The 23,055-nt window shown below is 54.3% G+C and overlaps 2 protein-coding genes across 2 annotated transcripts in view; both read left to right on the forward strand.

Moving 5' to 3' along the window:
- Positions 1-23,055, forward strand: part of LOC141999435 (immunoglobulin lambda-1 light chain-like) — a 112,933-nt gene that overhangs the window by 26,888 nt on the left and 62,990 nt on the right. The window lies entirely within an intron of this gene.
- The window catches only part of LOC141999436 (immunoglobulin lambda-1 light chain-like), a 60,930-nt gene continuing 56,415 nt past the window's right edge, over positions 18,541-23,055 (forward strand). Inside the window, exons 1-2 of the mRNA XM_074972828.1 lie at positions 18,541-18,586; positions 18,721-19,021. Coding sequence (XP_074828929.1) covers positions 18,541-18,586; positions 18,721-19,021 — 347 coding nt within the window. The remainder of the gene's footprint in view (positions 18,587-18,720; positions 19,022-23,055) is intronic.

A 23,055-nucleotide genomic window follows, 5' to 3' on the forward strand; every position in this document is an offset into this window, starting at 1 on the left:
CTATAGGTCTTGTGGGTCACGCTGCCTCTGGGTTCGGTGTGATTGATCACCCATCAGTTGCAGACATGACTTTCAGCCTAGGTCCTGGCTTTGATGTTTCTTCAATTGTACTTTTGTTCTTTTCTTCTTAGGGTGGACTCTTCTTGCTTTGTCAGGGCTGTTGTCTGCATCTTCAGCCCTTGGTGTTTACATTTTATTTCATCAGGACAGGCTGGGGCTGGAGGTTGATTCCATCATCCATACATACCTCATTCACACATCTAAACTACACTAATAAGGTCACAGCAGGGTTTGCAAAAATGAAGGCTGCAGCAAGCTTTTACAAAACGGAGTGAGCATTTTAAAATGGAGTTTTGGACAAGTTAACATGGAGTTTGAGTTACAATATGGACAAGTGTAAGGAATGGCAAACAGTGAGCAGAAGTTACAATATGGACAAGTATAATGACAACCAGTGAGCAGAAGTTACAATGTTGAAACAATGTAAGTTTCAGCGATTTAAGCAGCAGTTGGATGGAAAGTGAAACTCAGTTAGCCAGTTATTGCGGTAACTGGTTTTATGAATGAATGTTGTTTCATTCATAAACTTTGCTTATGAAGTTATATTAATAAAGTGAACAATTTAAGACAATTTCATTGATCAGTTCTACAACTGCTCCCTGCTCAGCCGAGCCACCTCCCCCAGCCAGCATCCCCAAAACCATGGCCCCGCCCCAGATTGCACTCCTCCCAGCCCTCACCCCACTCAGCAGTACCCACCCCAGGCAGCATCCCATCAGTGGTCACCCAGAATCTAGCCATGTTTCTGGTTGTGACCCAAAGCATGGTGGGATGTGACTGCAAGGGATTGTGGGTTGCGGCCATGACAACAAATCTCATTTGGTTTTGTTGCCCCAGGTGCAGACAGTTAGAGAGTCTCGGCTCCATGAACTAAGTGGTGGAGCAGGTTGTGCAGAGTGGGAGCTCCTCAGCTCCAGGATTCTCTCTATTGTCCGCTTGCAAATGGAAAAACAATTCTGTCCTACCTAAGTAACTATGGGGCTATATAAAGAGAAATTCTCACCCTGTCACTGCCCTTCCAAAGCAGATGGAGTATGTCTGTTGGCACTGGCAGCCAATGAGCAGGGAGCAGATTTGCATGTAGGGGCCGTTCTCCAGCTCTGGGGATATAAGAGAATTGGAGGGTCCCAGTCAGAGACCTCAGGAAGCCGAGCTCGTCTGGATTCCCCACCATGGCCTGGGCCCCTCTGCTCCTCGCGCTGCTCACTTACTGCTCAGGTGCTGTGAGGGGGCAGGTTTCTCTCCATTTCTAAATCCAAAAAGCTTTTCCCTTTTCCAGCTCCTTGTGCTGCCTGCAGTTTATTGTCTCTCAGTAATTTTTATCCCCACGTTTTCTCCTCCTGTTTCAGGTTCTCTCGCCCAGTACGAGCTGACTCAGCCACCTTCAGTGACTGTGTCTCCAGGACAAAATGCTCAACTCACCTGCACAGGAGACAACATTAATATTTACCATGTGCAGTGGTACCAACAGAAACCTGGCAGTGCTTTCGTACAGCTTCTCTATCAAAACAACAAGAGAGTCCCTGGAATCCCGGAGCAATTCTCTGGGGCCAACTCCGGTAACACGGCCACGTTAACCATCACTGGAGTCCAGGAGCAGGACGAGGCTAATTATTACTGTCAGGTGTGGGATGACCCTGCTCACAATGACACAGTCAGATGGGGAAATAAGACATAAACCTCATATTATGAAAGGCCACATTAAATATTCTCTCTTGTGATGGGGGGGCCATATCAGAGAAGGGGTAAGGGGTTTTCCTAGTTAGTCAGCCCAGAAATCCTGCCCGACAGATGTTCTGTTAATGCAGCTCTCAGACTGACCAGAACATCCCAGTGCTTTCTACCACCCTGTGCAGATTTCACTGCATATCACAATTCTCATGTGGTGTGATGTTTCACCAGTCTTAGGCATGTTTCACATTTTCTGAGTCTCCACTTCTGCACGGAGGCCTATGGGGTGTTAAGGTTTGTTGCCGGCACAGAGTGCCTGAGGCAAGCAAAAGCTGGGTTCGTTGCCCGGTATGCATTGTGCCAATGACCACAATGGGGTGGAGAAGCAGAGAGATTTATTTGAAGCTTCAAATAGGGCACAGGGAGACTGAGCTGTCTCAAATCCTGCAGCAGTGCAGCAGATTCCAGTATACATTTTATACCTTTGCCTATTTCACTGCACAAGCTTATGAAACCAATTACCTGCTGCCCCGTACAATACCGTAGCCAATCAGCTAAAGCAGCCAGTTGTGTTTTTCCTCAGTAGCATTGCCCGAGCCTTGCCTTATTTGGTCCTATTTGTTACTGGTTTTTGCTAAACATTTCTGCCTTATCTATCTGTTTCCCAAGCCGAAGCTGGCCTTGGCTGGCGAGCCGTGTGCAAACCTGTCTGTTTGTGTGCTCGCTTCCTCAGAGTTATGCAGGATCACAGAGGGTTCAAGGAGCAAAGGGGCCTTAGTTTATCCGGGCCTAGAGCAGGAGGGCTTCCTCGACACTCGTGGTCTTCCACCCTCCCGAGTTACCTAGTGTAGTGCCCAGTGTCCCCAACAGGTTCATCGCTGAAAGAAACTCATCAACTCAATTACACAGTCGGGGCAGCTGAGACTCAGCTGAGGACTTGGCTGGCCTCAGCGTTTGGGCGTATCTGTACTGCCAAGTTTTTCACCCATAAGGCAGCTTTTGGCGACGGAGCAACGGAGGTGTACACGCTGCAAAGCCACTTTTGGTGATGAAATGCCGCAATTTCAGCGCTGTAATAAAACCACCTCCGTGAGAGTCATAAGGCTTTTTACACAAAAGTTTTATCACCATAGTGCCAGTGTAAACACCGGGCTTGCTTTTCTCACTGTAACTGGCCTCCGGAGGTGTCCCACAAGGCCTGTCGTGGCCGCTGTGCTCATTGTTTTGAACTCAGCAGCCGTGCAGGATGCACCTCTCCCCTTTCAAAGCTCCGTTCTGACAGCCGGTGTGCTGTGCAGTGCTGCTCTGCTCCGGGAAACAGAGAGCCAGTCTTCAGAGTAGCAGCCGTGTTAGTCTGTATCTGCAAAAAGAAAAGGAGGACTTGTGGCACCTTAGAGACTAACCAATTTATTTGAGCATAAGCTTTCGTGAGCTACAGCTCACTTCATCGGATGCTGTGAAGTGAGCTGTAGCTTATGAAAGCTTATGCTCAAATAAATTGGTTAGTCTCTAAGGTGCCACCAGTACTCCTTTTCTTTTTAGAGAGCCAATCATTACCTTGGAACACTCCTGCTCTCCCACACTGGGCACGGAGGTAGGCAGGCAGGGGTGGATGTGTATGTGTGTATGTGTGTGTGTGTGTGTGTGTGTGTGTGTGTGAGAGAGAGAGAGAGAGAGAGACAGAGAGAGAGACTGCTGTGCTATGCAGAGCCAGGGGGCGGCGGGGCCTGGGGGCTGAATTTGGGGGTTTCCCCCTCCCCCTGCGTGAGGACTGGTTGCTTCCAGCGACTGTCTGAACATACAAGACAACATGCTTTGAGCGGGGGTTGGACTAGATGACCCCCTGAGGTCTCTTCCAACCCTAATCTTCTATGATTCTATACCGACACACTCACTCCCCCACCAACACACACTGTCTCTGACTTTCTCTCTCTCACACACACACAAGCATGCTCCCTCTCACACACTCCCCCCCCCACACACACACTTCGGCTGAAAAGCAGCTGGCAATCTCATTGGATGCCCATGGAACAATGGGATTGAGAAACCTGCATTATGTGACGCTGTGCCTGCCAACATCAGGCATTGCAAACCCTTTCCAAAGCACCCTGCGGCCAGTTGCACAGTGGGATAGCTACCCACAGTGCACTGCTCTCTGTGTCGCTTCAAGAGCTGCTAGTGTGGTGGATGCACTCCGCTGACACAGGGAGCAAAGTGCGGACATGCAACAGTATTTTAATTAAAGAGCTTTCATTAAAGTGGCATAACTTTTGGTGACAAAACTCTGCAGTGTAGACACTGCCTCAAGGTCCCCAGGAAACACTTGTGAAACCATCCTGCACTATAAGCAGTGGGACTGGCTACCAAGATTACAGACTGGATGCAGTGTTGCCTGCCTGATCGTAAGAGACAGCCTGCAAAGACATTACTAAGGAGGTGTGAACTGTCCCATTCATCTCAATGGCATCTTAACTCTGAAATGCAGCACAAACAAGTAGAACTGGACGCAGTATGCAAACAATAATTCAAAGATCTCACTGGGCAGAGTATATAAGTGGTTGTGTTATGGGTTGTAACTGTCAATTTTGCATTAGTAAATGAAACCAGATTCCCTACACATGTTGCTGTGGGTTAGATTTTCACAGCAGTGCACCTTATTATGACTGGCTGGCTGACTCCCAGCACTGCTTTGAAAATCTCAGCCATCTCATGTGCATTTGAAAAATCAGCTTTGAAGCCCAATTGCTTTTGGCCTTGACTCCCCAAGGAAGTGTCACTCTGCCTGTGCTCACCTGTGGCTGCTGGGCTCAGATGAATCCACTGCCATTTGCAGTTCCTCGCCTGGGGGGCTGAGGGCAATGTGCTTTCAGTGGGGAATCTTCAATGCTGGCATACACTGCCCTTGTTGGTCCTACAGATCCTGAGTCACAAAGCAAGGCCCCACTCTGTACTTTTGCCCAAAGTGTGGTGTGTGCGGGGGTATATCTCAGTGTAATGAATTTCATTTCAGCCAGTTAATTGTTTGTGCTATTAAATAACATGGACACGTGCCCTAAGGTGGTATTCTAGGCATATTTGATTGCAAAGAATTGCACAGCAGGTTAATAATTCAGTGGCTCCATAGATTCCCCAGAGGGGCTCACTTACTTAACAATCGCCATGTCTCAAGTGCTCAGATGCCCTGTAAGGGCTCCGAGTGAAGGTGCCATTTACTGCAAGGGGCAGCACTTCATTCATAAGGTTCTGGAGGAGAGAATGTGTCCATGGTCCAGCCTAGGGCAGCGTCTGGCTGGGATACAGTAAAGAAATGTCTGGTGGGGCATGGAGATACAGTCCACAGGCTGGTGCCCCCTAGCTGAGCAGAGCAACATGGGCGGCATAAGTACTTCAGAGCCACCCCTCCCCCAGTAACCATCACTTCAATCTGCCCTGGGATCAGCGTTAGCTGGAGGGTTTCCATCCAAGACGGGCTTGGGGGAGGCTCGAAAGTTTTGCAAAGTCACTTCAGCTGTGTTTGAGTTCTCGGTGCCTCAAAAACACTCTGCTGTGTCCTGCACGGGTGTGACTTCCAAGAAATGGTCAGCGAAGATCTGTTGGCTGTTTGGGGACACTGTTAACATAAACACATCATGCTTTCATTTTATTGGCTATAACTCATCTCTCCTCCCACATGGCATCTCTCCCTGTGACCATAAGGACCAGTCAAATAAGAGCAGATTAGCATAAAGGTGGAGCTTGGAAGCTTCTCCCCCAGGAGGATCCATTTAAGGGGTAGATACTGTCAGGCCTTCTCAGTGGATCTGGCTGTTTTTCTCCCAAAAGCCTGAAATCTCCTCACCTTGCTCTGGGCTCCTCTCATCCTCCTGCTGGGTACGTGGTGCACAGGTGAGAACAGGGGGAGCGGGTTACATACACTTTAAAGTTACTGCTGAGACCACTGTGCAAACCGTGTCAATAGCAACCAGAGATTGGCAGTGGGGAGTTGACAGGTCTCTACAATATTTTCCAGGGTCCAGTTCCCAGCCAGTGGTGACTCAGCTGCCTTCAGTGTCAGTGTCCCCAGGAAACACCGTGAAACTCTCCTGCACCGTCAGCAGTGGGACCAGCATCAGTGACTATGACGTACGCTGGTACCAGCAGAAACCTGGGAATTCTCCACGATACCTGCTGAGATACAAGTCAGATTCCGACAAGTACCAGGGCTCTGGGGTCCCTGCTCGCTTCTCTGGTTCCAAAGACACGGCCAGTAACGCCGGCTATCTGACCATCTCCGGGGCTCTCGCAGAGGATGAGGCTGATTATTACTGTACTATATGGCACAGTGATGCTTGTCACAGTGACACAGTCAGGAGGGGAAGTGAGACAAAAACTCCCCCAGCCTGGGCCCAGCAGGGAATTGCATGAGCTGCCATGTTTGGTCTCTCCCTCTAACACATCACACCAATATTTGATCTTCATAGCGAAGCTCCATCCCCACTGTGAGGATTCGCTCTTGCTCTGTGTCAGGGTTCCCTCCCCACTCTGAACTCTAGGGTACAGATGTGGGGACCCGCATGAAAGATTCTTTGCCCTTGGGTGGTACTCTGCCACCACCGAGTGATTTAACAAAGCATCAAGGAAAGGACTACTTGGAGTTCCTATTCCCCCAAAATATCCCCCCAAGCCCTTGCACCCCTTTTCCTGGGGAGGCTTGAGAATAATATCCTAACTGGTTACAAAGTGATCACAGACCCAAACCCCTGGGTCTTAGAACAATAGAGAAATCAGTCAGGTTATTAAAAGAAGGATTTTGTTTTTTAAAAAAAGGTAAAAATCACCTCTGTAAAATCAGGATGGAAAATAACTTTAGAGGGGGAACAAAAGATTTAAAAACACAGCAGAACTTCCTCTAGGCTTAGTTCAAAGTTACAAAAAACAGGAATAAACCTCTCTCCAGCAAAGGATAAATTCACAAGCAACACAAAAGATAATCTAACACGCCTTGCCTGGCTTTTACTTACAATTTTTGTAATATGAGAGACTTTTAGGATGGTTTATAGGAGAAGGAGTTTTCTGACTTGATGCTTCTCAAGACAACACACAAACAAAGCCTTCTCCCCGCCCAAGATTTGAAAGTATCTTCTTTCCCCATTGGTCCTTTTGGTCAGGTGCCAACCAGGTTGTTTGAGCTTCTTAATCCCTTACAGGTTAGGAGGAATTCTAGGCTACCCTGTTTCTCTTGCTCTCTTTGCAGGGGCAATGCAGCTCCTCACCAGTCTTCCTGTGCTCTCTTCCCGCTGTCTCTGTGGGGAACTGGGTGGAACATCTCTGCCTTTCTCCCTCCTTCTATCTCTGCTCATGAGGAAGGGGGAGGACAATTCTTCTCGGCTCCCTCCGTGCTTTGCGTGAACAACTTTTCCCCACTCCTTCCTCCATCCCCTGCAGGACCTGGCTTCTGTCCTGAGAAGGTCTAAGTGTCACCATCCCCTCCAGGCAGGGGGAGCTTGCAGCTCTGGTTAAGCCTCACACAACATCCCCATTTACATCTCCAGAGCTAGGAGGCCTCCAGCCATCAGACCTGGCCTTCGCCCTGCCCAGCTCGTGCTGTTACACAGAGTCTTTTTCTTAGGCTATGTCTACACTGCACACCTTACAGAGAGTGGCTGCAGCCACGCTGTTGTAAGCTGCACAGTGTAGTTGCTCCGTGGCGCCGGGAGAGAGCTCTCCCAGCAACAAAATAAAACCACCCCGAACCAGGGCGGTAGCTCATCACTGGACGAGAGTCTCCCGCCGATGAAGCACTGTCCACACCGATGCTTTTTGTTGTTACAACTTTTGTCGTTCAAGGGGGTATTTTTTTCACACCACTGAGCAACAAAGGTTTTAATGACAAAAGTGCCAATGTAGACAGAGCCTTCGTGTGAGCAACGTTTTAGTCTTGGAAGAAATGTTTGTGGTGTTTTGGTCATACAAGGCGAGAGGGAGCTGTGGGAGCTGCAGGACAGTTTGCTGTCTGCCCAGGGCTCTGATCAGAGTCAATTCTTGAGGAAGAGTTGTTTCCTGGCCCCCTGGCCGTGGTGTTGGGCTGAGATTCCTGGGAGAAGGGCCTGCCTGGCTTCTCCATTCCAGAACCGGGATAGGTGAAAATAAACTTAGCTACACTCAGAATATACCCAGACTCCACGTCACTGATTGCCCCTCCACTGGGGAGCCGGCCTTCAAGGCCCAAATGTCTGCCATGGCTCACAAAGGGCTGACACTGGTGTCAGAAAAGGGACACTGATGTTGCTAAAAGAGGCAACAATACAAACACCTACTGGCAGGGGGTGGCTTCCATCTATTGGGCTGGGTCAATCCTCATCAAGGCAGGTGCAGCTGCCTAAGTGCCGGGGTAATCCCTTCCACAGATGTGAGCAGGCTGGTGACGTGATCAGTGCAGAGAAGAACAAACACCCTGACAAGGAACAGCATGAACGTTGGAAACAACCGTACACCGCTGTTCCCTGCAGCTGTGAGACAGTCAGGAGGGGGCAGAGTTCCCATGAGCTCAGCGTGCTGGGCCTGAGCTCTTGTGAAACGCTGGAAGGACTGATCGTAGTAATAGCGACACTGACCGCCCGGGGGAGCTCGTCCTCTATCCAGTGCTGGAGCTGGGCGTCTGGGTGAGTGCAGCCGTGTCCAGGTGCCAGGCTACAAATTGCGGGGACACAGACATCTCTGGGCTTGGGGCTTTTCATACCCCAACAACTTTCCCCTTTCCAATGTGACCCTGGAGGACACTTTGCTTTAGATTCTCACTCCCCAGCCACCCCCCTCCCCTCTCTGCTCCCCGCGCCCTGGAGCAGGGGTGCTCAGACTGGCCGTCTCCTTTGGAATGGCTGGAGGGTCACGACAAGATCCCCAAAACCCAGAGGGTGCTCTGACCCGGGAGCGGGAAGTGAAGGGGAGAGAAGCAGAAGTTCTCTCCCTCTTCTGCTGCCACATTCCCGTCCCGCTGCCCACACCAGGTCCTTCTGCAGGGAAAGCCATGAAAATCCACCAGGAGCCAGCTGCCTTGCTCACCAGGGGCCCCATAGCTCACAGTATCCTCAGCTGGTTCCTCACCATCTTTCAGCGAGCTTCCCGTGAGCAGTGTGCAGCGCAGAAGGGTTTCAGCCCCTCCTCTACCCCTTTCCAGCAGGACGTCCAAAAGCAGCATCTTCCAGGAGCACCATAACCACCCAGCCGCACGTCCACCACCCAGCAGCCGCCACATTGTCCGATCCCAAACCCCAGGCCAACACCCGCCCCAGGCAGCAGCTGCGAATCCCAGAAGCCATCAGTCCGCACCCGCCAAACCTCTCAGAGACACCTGCACAACCTGCACCGCCAGCAAGTCCCAGCACCCGTCCCACTAAGGACACACAGCCCCAAACCAGCCAGGGTTTCTTGCCGCCCTAGAACATTGTGGGTCAGGGTCACGACAAGAAACCCAGCTAGCTTTACAGTGCCAAGCAGACAACGTTGGAGACTCCTCGCTCAAGGGGGAGTGCTCTGAAGGGTAACGGTCTGAGCAGACACAGCACTTCGGGAGCCCCTCACCCCCAAGATAAGCTACATTTTTCCTTGCAAATGGGAAACAAAACAATTCTTGGGTCTGTCCGTAGCTGTCTCTGAGGGGAGGGAGGTGCCAGCAGCAGCCAGTGAGCAGGGGGCAGATTTGTATGAAGGGGCCGTTCTCCAGCTCTGGGGGTTTAAGAGATAATTGGAGGGTCCCCGCCACAGACCCGTTTGCCTCAGGAAGCTGAGCTCGTCTGGATCCACCATGGCCTGGGCCCCTCTGCTCCTCACGCTGCTCACATATTGCTCAGGTGTGGCGAGGGAGGGGGGCTTATCTCAGTCTTTCAATCAAAGAGGGTCTTTGATTTTAGACCCATTTCTCCCATTGCTTCCCGCGGCTGCTGGCCCAGAGCTTTCATCATCATGATTTTATCCCCATGTTTTCTCCTCGTCTTGTAGGTTCGCTCGCCCAGTACGTGCTGACCCAGCCGCCTGCAGTGTCTGTGTCTCCAGGGCAAAATGCCCAACTCACCTGCACAGGCGAAAAGATTGACAAGCGTATGTGAGCTGGTACCAGCAGAAATCTGGCCGTGCCCCCGTACCCGTTATATATGCAGATAGTGAGAGACCCTCCGGAATCCCGGAGCGATTCTCTGGGGCCAGCTCTGGTAACACGGCCACGTTAACCATCACTGGAGTCCAGGCGCAGGACGAGGCTGATTATTACTGTGAGCGGTGGGACAGTGACAGCAGCTCTGCTCACAGTGACACAGTCAGGCGGGGAAGTGAGACACAAACCTCTGTTGTCGAAGGGACACATTTATTCTCGTTCTTCCTGTGACAGCGTGAGAGGCCCTTTCCGAGGTGGGAATGGAGGCTTCTTATTTCATCTGCCCAGAAAGCCTTCTCAGCAGCCTGTGGTCACAGTATGGTTCCTTAGTAAGCCCTGGGAACCATCTCACCTCCCTGCATGGGGGAGAATCCTGGCCCCATCCATATACAAGGACAGTGAGGGACCCTCCAGAATCCTGGAGCGATTGTGTCTGTTGGGGCCCTGGCTGATGCCATCTCAGCACAGCTCTGCTGGGGAGATGGCCACATGCGGAGTCCTGGGCTGGGCTGGGCAAGGGCTGAGTCTCTCCTCCCCTGACACAGGCTCTGCCGCTGTGCAGACAGGGCTCCATGCTCCTCTGAGTGGAGAGGCCCATTCTGCTCCCAGAGGAGTGTTGGAAAGTCCCCCAGAAGACAGCTCTCCTCTGGGCTCCTGCCCCAGCCAAGCGGGCATTGCTACTGAGAACCCCAGGGGTCCTGAGGAAAGGGAGAGGGGACACACCCCTGCCTCTCAGGAGGTGGCCAGGTTCCTCAGCAGCCCATCAGTTGTTCTACTTCTCAATCAAATCCTCAGGGCAGTGGGATGAATGCCCAGGGCATCGAAAGGCAGAGACGCTCTTCCAGGATATTGTGATTACACCTGAACTCTGTGGAGATTTACGGTTCCTCGGCACTCTCGGTGTAGGGGATCTAAGGTGGTAACGGTCAATTTCTACTCTGTCCAGCAATGTTCAGAAGCACAGGGTAAAGCGCCATGCAGGAGCCCAGGGTGGTTCTGCCTCCCTGCCCCTTCCCCTGGGGACGGATCTGTCTGTGTCTCACAGAGTTAGATTCATGTAGCCGCACCCCGGTAGATGCCCAGCTCTAGAATGTCTTAATCTTCATCCAGGGGGTGCAGCTGCCTCAATAACTGGCTGATCTCTGCCCAACGTGACTAAGCCGAGGGCCTGATCCGCTGGTTAGTGTGGAGAAGGACACCCTGGAAGGAAGAGGCTGAATGCTGGAAGGGACTGGCTAGCGATGTTCCCTACAGGCCTGGAGAGTCAGGGACGTAATCATGGCAAGTGCGACGCTGGCCACTAGGGGGCAATAGTAATCTGTGGGAGCCGACCCCACTGCAGGGAGTGGCTGTGAGTGCTGGTGTGCACCGGCCCTAGATGTTGGGGAAGATGCGTGTGCCACACACTCAGAGGCAGGGGCTGTCAGCGTGCCCAGCACTAGACCCCTCTGCCTCGAGCCCACAAACACTCACAGTCTGCTGAATAACAAAGGACGCTGTGCGAGGGCTGCCAGAAATAAACAGGGCATCGCACTTGGCACAACGGCTTAAAGGGAGAAAGAAAAGATGAACCAGCAGCTCCTCACTCGTTCCCGTGGGGTGGCCAGGCCAGACCTGAGCAGGCCTGTGACCCGCTCACTAGGGGCCAGGTTGCAGTTCCCAGAGTGAGGAGCCAAGTCCAGCCAGCCCCGTGGAATAGGGAGTTTCTGCGTCACATTGGGACTGTCCTGGGAACCATGGATTGATGTAAGGTCTGAAAATATCAACTGCCTTCATCCAGCCGCCACTCTGAAACTAGCCCAAATCCAGTCTCCATCCAACAGCACCCACACCATCCAGCACACCAGAAATGATCACCCCAAAACTGGCCAGCATTTCTTCCTACAATGACCGAAAATGGTGGCATGACTCTGAAAACAATTGTGGCCTGGGACCATGAGAAGAAACCACAGTTTAATTTGAGGTCCAAGGCAGATAAAATTGGAGACTTCTGGGGAGAGGGGTCTGCACTTGACGTTCTGAGCAGACCAAACCCATTGGGACCTGCTCACCTCTGGGATGAGCTAAACTTTCTTCTTGCTGATGAAAAGCAAAGCAGTCCTTTCCCCTACAGGTGTCTGAGGGGATTTATGCACAGAGGCTCTCCCCTGGGTCCCTTCGCTCTTGGGGAGTGAAAGGCAGCAGCAGCCAGTGAGCAGGGGGCTGATTTGCATGAAGGGGCCGTTCTCCAGCACTGGGGGTTTAAGAGAGAATCGGAGGGTCCCAGACACAGACCCGTTTGCCTCAGGAAGCCGAGCTCGTCTGGATCCATCATGGCCTGGGCCCCTCTGCTCCTCACGCTGCTCACTTACTGCTCAGGTATTGTAAGCGGGAGAGTTTTTCTCCATCTCTTTAGTCAGGGGAATTTCTCTTCCTCGGGTTCCTGCACGGCCTGTGATGGGTTAGCTCTTGAAATATTAATTGTATCCCCATGTTTTCTCCTCCTGTCTCAGGTTCTCTCGCCCAGTACGTGCTGACTCAGCCGCCTGCAGTGTCTGTGTCTCCAGGGCAAAACGCTCAACTGACCTGTTCGGGAAGCAATATTGGTAGCAAGTATGTGCAGTGGTACCAACAGAAACCTGGCAGCGCCCCCCTACTTGTTATATATCGTGATAGCAGCAGAGCCTCCGGAATCCCCGATCGATTCTCCAGGGCCAACTCCGGTAACACGGCCACGTTAACCATCACTGGAGTCCAGGCGCAGGACGAGGCTGATTATTACTGTCAGGTGTGGGACAGCGACAGTAGCACTACTCACAGTGACACGGCCAGATGGGGAAGTGAGACACAAACTGCTCGTTGACACAGGGGATCATTTATTCTCATTCTTTCTGGGAGAGCGTGAGGGGCCCTTTCCGAGCTGGGAATGGAGGCATCTTATTTCATCTGCCCACAAACCCTTCTCGGCAGCCTGGGCTTCACACTTTGTCTCCTTAGTAACCCCTGGGGTGGGAAAGGGCTGAGTCTTCCCTCCCCCGGCGCAGGCTCCAGGCACTGCACTCCAGTGAGTTGACAGGCCCATTCGGAGCATTAGGAAGTCCCCCAGCAGACAGCTCTCGCATGGGTGGCTCCTGCCCCGGCCAAGCAGCCATTGCTCGTGAGAACCCCAGGGGATCCTGAGGAAAGGGCGAGGTGCCACACCGCTGCCTCTCAGGAGGTGGCCAGGTTTCTCAGTAGCCCACCAGCTGCTCTTCTTCTGAATCGAATGCTCAGGGGAGTGGGGTAAACACGGCAGTGATGCCGTTACCAAGTGTCCAGAGGGTTGTCAGTGTGCACCTGCCGGACTGGAGTTGTGCAGAGCAGGGATCGAGCGCTTCAGGGGGGATCTCACCCCCGAAAGAGGGTTTGCTGAGAGTCCCCACTGGGTTCAGCCCCCCCCCCCCCCATTCTTCATTTACCCAGTGGGGAGGGCGCTCACCTAGACCTTGGGCAGCCCACGTTCAACTCCCCGCTCTGGAACCATTCCAAGCCAGACTTTTACAATACTCCAAAACACGTAAAACATTTCAGATTCGATCTGAGCTGAACTGAAGACACGTCCTGTAACGCCGGCTATTTAACCATCTCCGGGGCCCTGGCAGAGGACTGGCTGATAATTACGGTGCTGTGGTGCACACCAGTGCCTGCTCCAGTGACTCAGTCAGATGGGGAAGTGAGACAAACTCCTCCCTCCCCTTCCCCCATCCAGGTTCTCTGGTGGGGGGAACAAAAACACACAGGCTGCCGTGTTTGGTTTCTACCTGTAATGCATCACACAACAGTTGTTCTTCTCAGCGAAGCTCATTTCCCCACTCTCAGCAGTTGCCCAGCACTTCCCTAGTCTTCCCTGTTCCCTCCTCAGACTCTCTCTGCTGGGGTCCAGGTGGACACCTCTAAGAACATAAGAACGGCCACCCTGGGTCAGACCAATGGTCCATCTCTCCCAGATGCAAGTGTTGGAGTCGCGCCAACACCTTGGAGCAGGGCAGCAGCCACCTGCACCCTGCCGACCTTCAGTGACACCCAACCAGGTAGCCGGACACCTACTGAGAGTGGCCAGAGCACCTTTGGAGAAACAGGTGCAAAGACACGTGAGGAACGAATGGCGTATATTTCAATATGTAGACCAGATCAGAAGCTGCCCACAACCATTTACTGTAACAGAGCTGGAACAGACACTGGGTAGCATCAAGTGTGGAACAGCTGCGGGCTATCTCCAGAATTCCTGAAAAACCTTGGCCCCCGTGCTTGGCTTTGGTGTGTGAAATTCGTCACCAGGATCATCAGTGACAATAGGTTACAGAAGATATGGCTCACCGCAAAAGTCATTGGCCTCCAAAAGCCTGGAAAGACCCGAGTCCAGCATCAAGCTATTATCCCATATCATTACTGTCGGTGTACTTCAAGGCACTGGAGCGCTCTCTCCTACCGCACATGTTACCCGACGTGGAGAGAATTTTGAGCCTTGACCAAGCCGGCTTTCCCCGAGGCCATAGCACATGCGAACAAGTACTCGCACTGACCATATTTGTTGAAAATGGTTCCAGAAAAACTTGAAAACAGGCGCTGTTTTCATCAATCTAACCACAGTGTACGATACGGTACAGCACACTGGCCTGCCTGTGAAGGTATCAGAGGTCCTGCGACCTTGGGTCACAGGCGTCATTTAACTATTCCTCCGCGATAGGCAATTCAGAGTCCATATGGGGGAGAAGACGAGTGCTTGGAGACGACAGCGCAATGGGTTACCCCAGGGCTCTGTGCTTTCACGAACCCTGTTCAATCCTTACAGCAATGTCCTGCCAACAACAGAGTCACGAAAGTTCATTTACGCAGACGACATCTGTTGCGGTACCCAAGCCCAGACATTTCACCAGCTCGATGACACCTTAAACCGGGACATGATGAAGTTCGCTGACTGCTGTAAGACTTTTTGCCTGCAGCCAACCGTCATAAAAACAGTCTCCAGTTTGGTCTGTATTCATCACACCAGTGCAACCCGAGAACTGAATGTTTATCTGAATGGTCAGGAGGTGAAGCATGAAGTACAACCGGCCTCACCCAGGAGCACGCTCCAATAGCACCCCAGAGCCCCCCAGCAGCACCATCCTGGTCAGTCCCAACCCCAATCAAGCACAACTCCAGAGCCCAGCAGCAGCCCCTCACTCCTCAAGCCATCAGTCTGCAGCAGCCACATCTCCCAGGGACAGCTAGCCAGCCAGCAGCCGTCCCATCGTCCAAACCGTCCCCAGCCGTCCAAACCAGCCAGGGATTCTTGCGGCCACAAAACCCATGGCAAAGGGACACTGCAAGAGCAGTCACGCACCACTCCCTAGCAGCTCAGGTACATCATTTCAGGTACCCGGAGCAGCCAATGGAGAAGTAAATCACCACAGGGCTGGCGATACCCCAGCCAGGAGCTCCAACCCTCAACCAGGATCAGCTGCTAGTCCCAGCTGGACTGGAGGCAGGAGAGGAAGGGACTTCCTCTTCCCCTGCAAGGAGTGGGGGGCTGTGTCAGACTCACCCCAAAAAACCTTCTCCAGCTGCAGCAAGCTCAGCATCCTCCCCTGCTTCCTGCCCCCAGCGCTCCTCAGCTGCAGGGGGAGGGGACACTGTACAGGGAACTGCGCCCCCATCCCCCCAGCTCCCATGCATCTGGACCTCCCATACCAGACACCCTTACCAAGCCTCACCCCATGCACCTAAAACTCACCTAGCTCTCCATACCCAAACCCCACCCCACTGAACCTCAACTTCTGCATCTGGAGCCCCCCTGCACCCAGACCCCCTGCCTCCAGTCCTCCACCCATGCACCCACACCACCCCCACTGACCTCCCTGTACTCAAACCCCGACCCTTATGAGCTCCATCACCCTGCATCACCCTGAGCCCCCACATCCAGACCCCCATGCCACTGACCCCCCCAACTAACTGCACCCAGACTCCCCCGCTGAGACCCCCATGCCCAGACCCCTCCATTGATTCCCAACCACCTTCACCTCGAAGCCCCTGCAGAGTCCCATTGTCCCTGCACTTGGACCCCGCCCCTCCCCGAGCCCCTGTGCATCCACATCCTGCCACAGTCTGCCTGCACCCAGATTGTCCCACACAGGTGGGACACCTAGATCCCCCCACACTGAGCCTCTTCAGACTTGGATCTTGCCTGCCCCACACCGGGTCCACCTGGCATAGAGGGGAAGAGTCTCGTGGTGTTTCTGGGACAGCAGCTGTTCGAACTTACGAGACAGCATGCCGACACACTCACTCTCCCCCAACACACACTGCCTCTGTCTCTCTCCCTCTCCCGCTCACACACACAGACACACGCATCCTGTCACACACTCCCCCCGACCCCCACACCTGCACAGGAGAAGAGACTGACGAATAGTTTGTGCAGTAGGACCAGAAGAAACCTGGCCGTGCCCCCCCGCGACCCACTCGTTATATACAAGGACAGTGAGAGACCCTCCGGAATCCCGGAGCGATTCTGTCTGTTGGGGCCCTGGCTGATGCCATCTCAGCACAGCTCTGCTGGGGAGCTGGCCACACGCGGAGTCCTGGGCTGGGCTGGGCAAGGGCTGAGTCTCTCCTCCCCTGACACAGGCTCTGCCGCTGTGCAGACAGGGCTCTGTGCTCCTGTGAGTGGAGAGGCCCATTCTGCTCCCAGAGGAGTGTTGGAAAGTCCCCCAGCTCCTGCCCCGGCCAAGCAGGCATTGCTACTGAGAACCCCAGGGGTCCTGAGGAAAGGGAGAGGGGACACACCCCTGCCTCTCACGATGGTGGCCAGGTTGCTCAGCAGCCCATCAGTTGCTCTACATCTCAATCAAATCCTCAGGGGAGTGGGATGAATGCCCAGGGCATCGAAAGGCAGAGACGCTCTTCCAGGATATTGTGATTACACCTGAACTCTGTGGAGATTTACGGTTCCTCGGCACTCTCGGTGTCGGGGATCTAAGGTGGAAATGGACAATTTCTACTCTGTCCGGAAATGTTCAAAAGCGCAGGGTAAAGCGCCATGCAGGAGCCCGGGGTGGATCTGCCACCCTGCCCCTTCCCCTGGGGACGGGTTTGTCTCTGTCTCACAGAGTTAGATTCATGTAGCCGCACCCCGGTGGCTGCCCAGCTCTCGAATGTCTTAATCTTCCTCCAGCTGCCTGAATACCTGACTGATCTCTGCCCAACGTGACTAAGCCAAGGGCCTGATCACCTGGTTAGTGTGGAGAAGGACATCCTGGAAGGAAGAGGCTGAATGCTGGAAGGGACTGGCTAGCCATGTTCCCTACCGCCCTGGAGAGTCAGGGACGTGATCATGGCAAGTGCGACGCTGGCCACTAGGGGGCAATAGTAATCTGTGGGAGCCGACCCCACTGCAGGGAGTGGCTCTGAGTCCTGGTGTGCACCGGCCCTAGATGTTGGGGAAGGTGCGTGTGCCACACGCTCAGAGGCAGGGGCTGTCAGCGCGCCAGGCACTAGACCCCTCCGCCTCGAGCCCACAAACGCTCACCGTCTGCTGAATAACAAAGGACGCAGTGCGAGGGCTGCCAGAAATAAACGGGGCATCGCACTTCGCACGACGGCTTAAAGGGAGAAAGAAAAGATGAACCAGCAGCTCCTCACTCGTTCCCGTGGGGCGGCCGGGCCAGACCTGAGCAGGGCTGTGACCCGCTCACTAGGGGCCAGGTTGCAGTTCCCAGAGTGAGGAGCCAAGTCCAGCCAGCTCCGTGGAATGGGGAGTTTCTGCATCACATCGGGACAGTCCTGGGAACCATGGATTGATGTAAGGTCTGCAAATATCAACTGCCCTCATCCAGCCGCCACTCCGAAACTAGCCCAAATCCAGTCTCCATCCAACAGCACCCACCCATCCAGCACCCACTCCATAAGCTGCCCCAACACTAGTCCCCGCCCAACAGCACCCACATCATCCAGCACCCACTCCGTAACCTGTCCAAACAGCTATACAACAGCAGCCACGCCATCCAGCACCCACTCACTAACCTGTCCCAACACCTATTCAACAGCACCCACCGACCCAGCACCCACTCCGTAACTCACCTCCACACCAGTCCCCATTCAACAGAACTAGTCCCAACACGAGTCCCCATCCAACAGCACCCACCCAAGCAGCACCCACTCTGTACCCAACCCCAACACCAGTCCCCATACAACAGCACCCACACCATCCAGCACACCAGAAATGATCACCCCAAAACTGGCCAGCATTTCTTCCTGCAATGACCGAAAATGGTGGCATGACTCTGAAAACAATTGTGGCCTGGGGGCATGAGAAGAAACCACAGTTTACTTTGAGGTCCCAGGCAGATAAAATTGGAGATGTCTGGGGAGAGGGGTCTGCACTTGACGTTCTGAGTACACCAGACCCATTGGGAGCTGCTCACCTCTGGGATGAGCTAGACTTTCCCCTTGCCAATGAAAGGCAAAGCAGTCCTTTCCCCTACAGGTGTCTGAGGGGATTTATGCAGAGAGGCTCTCCCCTGGGTCCCTTCGCTCTTGGGGAGTGAAAGGCAGCAGCAGCCAGTGAGCGGGGAGCTGATTTGCATGAAGGGGCCGTTCTCCAGCACTGGGGGTTTAAGAGAGAATCGGAGGGTCCCAGACACAGACCCGTTTGCCTCAGGAAGCCGAGCTCGTCTGGATCCACCATGGCCTGGGCCCCTCTGCTCCTCACGCTGCTCACGTACTGCTCAGGTATTAGAAGCGGGAGAGTTTTTCTCCATCTCTTTAGTCAGGGGATTTTCTCTTCCTCGGGTTCCTGCACGGCCTGTGGTGTGTTAGCTCTTGAAATATTGATTGTATCCCCATGTTTTCTCCTCCTGTCTCAGGTTCTCTGGCCCAGTACGTGCTGACTCAGCCGCCTGCAGTCTCTGTGTCTCCAGGGCAAAACGCTCAACTCACCTGTTCGGGAAGCAACATTGGTAGCAAGGATGTGCAGTGGTACCAACAGAAACCTGGCAGCGCCCCCCTACTCCTTATATACTATAGTAGCAGCAGACCCTCCGGAATCCCCGATCGATTCTCCGGGGCCAGCTCCGGTAACACGGCCACGTTAACCATCACTGGAGTCCAGGCGCAGGACGAGGCTGATTATTACTGTCAGGTGTGGGACAGCAGCAGTGATCAGCCTCACAGTGACACAGCCAGACGGGGAAGTGAGACACAAACCTCTCGTCAGCAAAGGGGAACGTTTAATAGCATTCGTCCTCTGACAGTGTGAGGGGCCATTTCAGAGGCGGGGAAGCAGGTATCCTATTTAATCTACCCAGAAATCCTTCCAGGCAGAGCCTGGGACCACGCTGCGTCTCCCTCATAACCCTTGTGAACAATCTCACCCCAATGCACAGAGATCTGAAGGACAATTCAGAGAGCGAGGGGATCTCGTCCCCATTACTGTTAAAGGGACAAACTGGACTCGCACCCAGTGCCTGGCTCCATGTCAGTCTCTCATCTCACCTCTCCTATTATACCCGTGGTCATGAGGACACCCCTCACCTGGCAACAGTCCAGGGCTGGACACTGTTCTCCAAACTTTTCCTGCCAAAGTCAGACACGTTCCCTTCTCCTCACAGCTTTGTCTAGACGTCGACACACACACACACGGCCCCGCAGTGGGAATGCAGGACGGACCCTGGCACTGGAGAAGATCACTTGAGTGTCAGGCTCCTGGAGCTGGCAGCGAGAGCTCACTTTTCCCCGTTCTCCATCCCCACGGGCCTTGAGGGCATCTGTGTCCTGCAACCCGGAGAACTCTCAGACCCCTCCCAGCCTCCAGATATCCTACACAACAGCCTGCCCGCGAGCCGGGGCCGAGGCCTGTGACAAGCCCCCACGTGGCACCAGCAGGAAGGAGAAGAGCCTCAGTCTCTGACTAACGGGAATGTCAAAGGGCTGATGTCTGAGGGGAAGCGCACAGGAGCAGGAGGGCTCTGACCGCACAGAGCTGCTCCAAACTCTCAGAGCCATGAGCGAGGGCGAAGGTTCGTTAGCGCAGCCCTGACACCGGGGTGAGGGAGGCAGTGTGAATGCACCGGGCTGGGTTCGCTGATCCCGGCTTAAAACAAGAAGTCCCAGAATGCACGTCTGCTACTTCCGCAACGATCACCGTCCACACAGTGCAGGAGCTGGGACCAGAACTGCAGAGTTCCCGGCTCCAAGTCCTGTCCCCTGAGCGCTGCCTCTCACCCCTCCTGCTGGGGCAGGCTCAGTGCTGCTGCTGGTGGCTACCTGCCCCTCTCTGCTCCCTGCTGGGGCCATTCTGGGAGGGAGATCAAACGTGGTTAACAACAACTTCACAATCGCTTCTGCAAACCTCTTTATTCAGCCCCAGACTGAAGGGGGCTGCTTTCCTGTGCGACATACACCCCACTGCAACCAAGGACACCCCACAGACCTTCCCTGCCTGCCCAGCAATGCAGATAGCACAGAGCTGAGCCATAGGATCAGCAGAGATTGAAACCGCGTGAAATGACCACTTGCGACAGATGGGAGTTACTGAATAGTTCGCCTCAAGGCACAGACCAGCGTTCAGAAGAGCCAAGGATCATTTGCGGTGGTGTCTGTGCAGGTTCACGTGAAGCATCAGGAGTCCTATACAGCTACGGCCGTTCCTGTGCATCCCTTTCAGTGGAGGAGGCCTGTGGGGTGTTCTGAAACGACATCAACCCATTGTGACTTCCCTGCCCGGTCTGGGACAGCTTAGCTCCTACCACCACCAAGCTATGCTGTGTGTAAAAGCGTGTCTGCAGGGCGCTGACCCACTCCAGGGCCTGAAACAGGGCCTGAGATGGCTAAAGACCCTCACCACAGCATGCCCCCCCCTTCACACACGGCACTTTCCCTGTGATCTTGAGGACCAACGAGGGAGGATCAGATGAGCACAAAGGTGGAGCTTGTGTGCTCCTCCCCCAGACAGATAAGGGGCAGATACCGTCAGGCAGTCTCAGCGCATTTGGCTCTTTTTCTCCCCTGGGCCTGAAACCCTCCTCACCATGCTCTGGGCTCCCCTCCTCCTCCTGCTGGTGACGGAGTGCACAGTTGAGAACAGGGGAGCGGGGTCAAGACACACTGAAGTTGCTGCTGGAGTCAATGCAAAACTGCGTCACTCGCGGCCGGGGAAAGGCCCTGTGCGGTTCACCGGATTCTCCATTGTTTCCCCAGCGTCCAGCTCGCAGCCTGTGGTGACTCAGCCGCCCTCAGGGGCCTGCGCAGGCTGCTAGGTTTGGTCTCTGCCTGTCGCATGTCACACAAACACGTGTCCTGCACCCTGCCGCTCCACTCCTCAGCCCCTGTCACGGGGTGAGAGCCGGCTTGAGGCACAGGCACTGTCTATATGCCCAGGCCCAGGGTCCTGTCTCTTGTGGCGAGATCAGAATCTCGGCTGTCATGACAAGAAATTATAGCCTGTCCTCATGGGTTGTTTGGAAAGGCTTGAAGCACGACTGCAGTGTCCCTGACACCTGCCTGAGTCTGCAGAGAGCCTGAAACAACAGCTCCAGAGCTGTGACCCACCCACTCATCTTGACCCGGAGAACCTGCTGCTTGTTGTAGGTTCTCACCACCAGAGCACTCTGTGTATTGGGGCCCTGGCTGATGCCATCTCAGCCGAGGTCTGCTGGCCACATGCAGAGTCCTGTGCTGGGGTGGGTCAGGGTTGAGTCTTCCCTCCCCTGGCACAGGCTCCACCGCTGTGCAGACAGGGCTCCGTGCACCCGTGAGTTTAGAGGCCCATTCTGCTCCCAGAGGAGTGTTGGAAAGTCCCCCAGCAGACAGCTCTCCTGTGAGCTCCTGCCCCGGCCAAGCAGGCATTGCTACTGAGAACCCCAGGGGTCCTGAGGAAAGGGAGAGGGGACACACCCCTGCCTCTCACGAGGGTGGCCAGGTTCCTCAGCTGCCCGTCAGTTGCTCTACTTCTGAATCAAGTCCTCAGAGAAGTGGGGTGAACACGGCAGCTATGCTGTTACCAGCTCTCCTGAGGGTTTTCACCATGCACCTGCCATACTGGAGCTGTGCAGAGCAGGGATCGAGTGCTCCATGGGGAATCTCACCTCCGAAAGAGGGTCTGTTGGCAGTCCCCGATGGGTGCAGCATGAGGCCCCAACACCCATCCCCATCCAACAGCACCCACCCCATCCAGCACCCACTCCATCACCTGCCCCAGCCTCAGCCCGCATCCCACAGCCACAAAAACCCTGACAAGGAACAGCGTGAACGTTGGAAACAACCGTACACCGCTGTTCCCTGCAGCTGTGAGACAGTCAGGAGGGGGGCAGCGTTCCCATGAGCTCAGCGTGCCGGGCCTGAGCTCTTGTGAAACGCTGGAAGGACTGATCGTAGTAATAGCGACACTGACCGCCCGGGGGAGCTCGTCCTCTCTCCAGTGCTGGAGCTGGGCGTCTGGGTGAGTGCAGCCGTGTCCAGGTGCCAGGCTACAAATTGCGGGGACACAGACATCTCTGGGCTTGGGGCTTTTCATACCCCTACAACTTTCCCCTTTCCAATGTGAAGGTCACGACAAGATCACCAAAACCCAGTGGCTGCTCTGACCCGGGAGGGGGAAGCGAAGGGGAGAGAAGCAGAAGTTCTCTCCCTCTCCTGCTGCCACATTCCCGTCCCGCTGCCCACACCAGGTCCTTCTGCAGGGAAAGCCACAGAAATCCATCAGGAGCCTGCTGCCTTGCTCACCAGGGGCCCCATTACTCACAGTATCCTCAGCTTGTTCCTCACCATCTTTCAGTGAGCTTCCCGTGAGCAGTGTGCAGCGCAGAAGGGTTTCAGCCCCTCCCCTACCCCTTTCCAGCAGGACATCCAAAAGCAGCATCTTCCAGGAGCACCATAACCACCCAGCCGCACGTCCACCACCCAGCAGCCGCCACATTGTCCGCTCCTAAACCCCACGCCAACACCCGCCCCAGGCAGCAGCTGCGAATCCCAGAAGCCATCAGTCCGCACCCGCCAAACCTCTCAGAGACACCTGCACAACCTGCACCGCCAGCAAGTCCCAGCACCCGTCCCACTAAGGACACACAGCCCCAAACCAGCCAGGGTTTCTTGCCGTCGCAAAAGATTGTGGGTCAGGATCATGACAAGAAACCCAGCTAGCATTGCAAAGCCAAGCAGACAACTTTGGAGACTCCTCACTCCAGGGGGAGTCCTCTGAACGG

This window comes from Natator depressus, chromosome 15, assembly GCF_965152275.1.
Source record: "Natator depressus isolate rNatDep1 chromosome 15, rNatDep2.hap1, whole genome shotgun sequence".
In the NCBI taxonomy this organism is placed as follows: Eukaryota; Metazoa; Chordata; order Testudines; family Cheloniidae; genus Natator; species Natator depressus.